The sequence below is a fragment of the Plasmodium gonderi genome (genome assembly GCF_002157705.1).
Source record: "Plasmodium gonderi DNA, contig: Pgo-contig_225, whole genome shotgun sequence".
NCBI classification, from domain to species: Eukaryota; Apicomplexa; class Aconoidasida; order Haemosporida; family Plasmodiidae; genus Plasmodium; species Plasmodium gonderi.
In genome coordinates this window covers 15,459-17,081 of record NW_021629139.1, presented here as the reverse complement: position 1 = coordinate 17,081, position 1,623 = coordinate 15,459, and the positions used below count along the sequence as shown (strand labels likewise).

General features: G+C 23.6%; 1 protein-coding gene across 1 annotated transcript; it reads right to left on the bottom strand.

Moving 5' to 3' along the window:
• Nucleotides 1-8: 8 nt before the first annotated feature.
• On the bottom strand, nt 9-1,250 carry PGO_002145 (variable surface protein; the record flags this gene model as incomplete). The annotated part of the gene is made up of 3 exons (XM_028691078.1): nt 9-58; nt 185-1,135; nt 1,233-1,250. Coding segments are annotated over 3 exons (1,019 nt in total), but the record flags the coding sequence as incomplete, so codon positions are not given.
• Between the last annotated feature and the right edge of the window lie 373 nt (nt 1,251-1,623).

The window sequence follows — 1,623 nt, the reverse complement described above, 5'->3', positions numbered from 1 at the left end:
GTTTCCTTTTAGATTTTCCAAGTAATATTTTTTTTATCCAATACCCAACTGGAGTAAACTAATTAAAATATGGCATATGTGCAACACATTTTATATATAACATTTAAACATATGTTTAATAATTAATAAAAATTATGTAACATATTGTAATACACATTTATTCTTTATTCGAATTAATAATTACTTTGCACAATATAATGGAAAAAATGGAAATTCCTATACCTAAAGAAGGAATTAACATACTTTTTGAGGTTGAACCTGAAGAACTATCTGAAATATCAATAATAGCACTCAATTCTGGAGTTTTCTTTTTGAAAGAAAAATCTAACGATTGTTCATGTTTTAAATCATGTATATGTGTATTCATATATGTTTGTTGATTTACATCTTCATGTGCATTTTTTCCGTTATTATCTGTATATACAACTGCATGTGTCTGTACTGTGTTTTCTCCTTGATCTTTTCGTCGTTCTAATCTTATATGTCGTTCATTTTGTGTTGTATAATTATGACTTCTTCCTTCTAATCTTAATTGCCATTCAAATAAGTCTTCTTGAGTCTTACCTTTAAAATAATTATTAAAAGCCTTACAAGTCTCTTGTTTACTTTTTAATTGATTACAGATATGTTTGAATTCGTTATATTTTCTGATATACTCATTAAGATATATCTTAACATCGTTATTACAAAACCTATGATCGTTACTAAAATATTCTTTAAGCTTATCATAATCTTTTGAAAAATCATGTATTACCTTAATATCCCTAAAATTTTCTTGATCAACATTATATTTATTATTATAACATATATTCAAGCCATCTTTAGCTTTCAGTAAAAATTCAAGTACTTCTATAACAGCTGTAGAATTTATCTGATATATGATATTAGCATATATTATATCATTTAACCAATAGTACAGGTAATCACAATCATCATTATTAAAGTTCCCTTCATTATTTGTATTATATACATAACATAAGGCCTTAAGGATATCGTTAGAAACATCGTTCTTCCATTCCACTGTTTTTAGAAGAGACATCACATATGTGTGAAAATGAGCATCCTTACAATCATCATCACCATTATTGAAACTAGCGTATATTTCTTTTGAATGTAGTTTTATACATTGGTCATCCTATGAATTTAAAACAAAAAAAAATATATAATAGTTAATTTAGGATGGAATATATATTTTAACATAAATAATAGTTTATATTATACAAAAAACGTACCCCTAGATCAATTACCATTATTAACGGATGTTAAAAAGTGACATACAAAAAAAATAAAACAAGCATATATAAAACTATGTTTTTACTAATATGTTGAAAATTTTCTAATAAAATTATTATGAATATATTGAGTGCTATTGATGATTAGGTATGTGTGCTCATACTTTTGTCTATTCTTGTAAAATTCTTTGATATATAATTTCTTTATAGTTGTATTTTATGATATATCTATATATATTGTTTACATCAGATATTATATAACATTGTATATTTCATGTATTCAGTGATATTTATAAAATGTGTGTTTAATTATTTATTCTAGTTATTTAATAATATGCATTATATTATTGTTTATAATGCAATTATGACATATAAACATTATGAATATTAT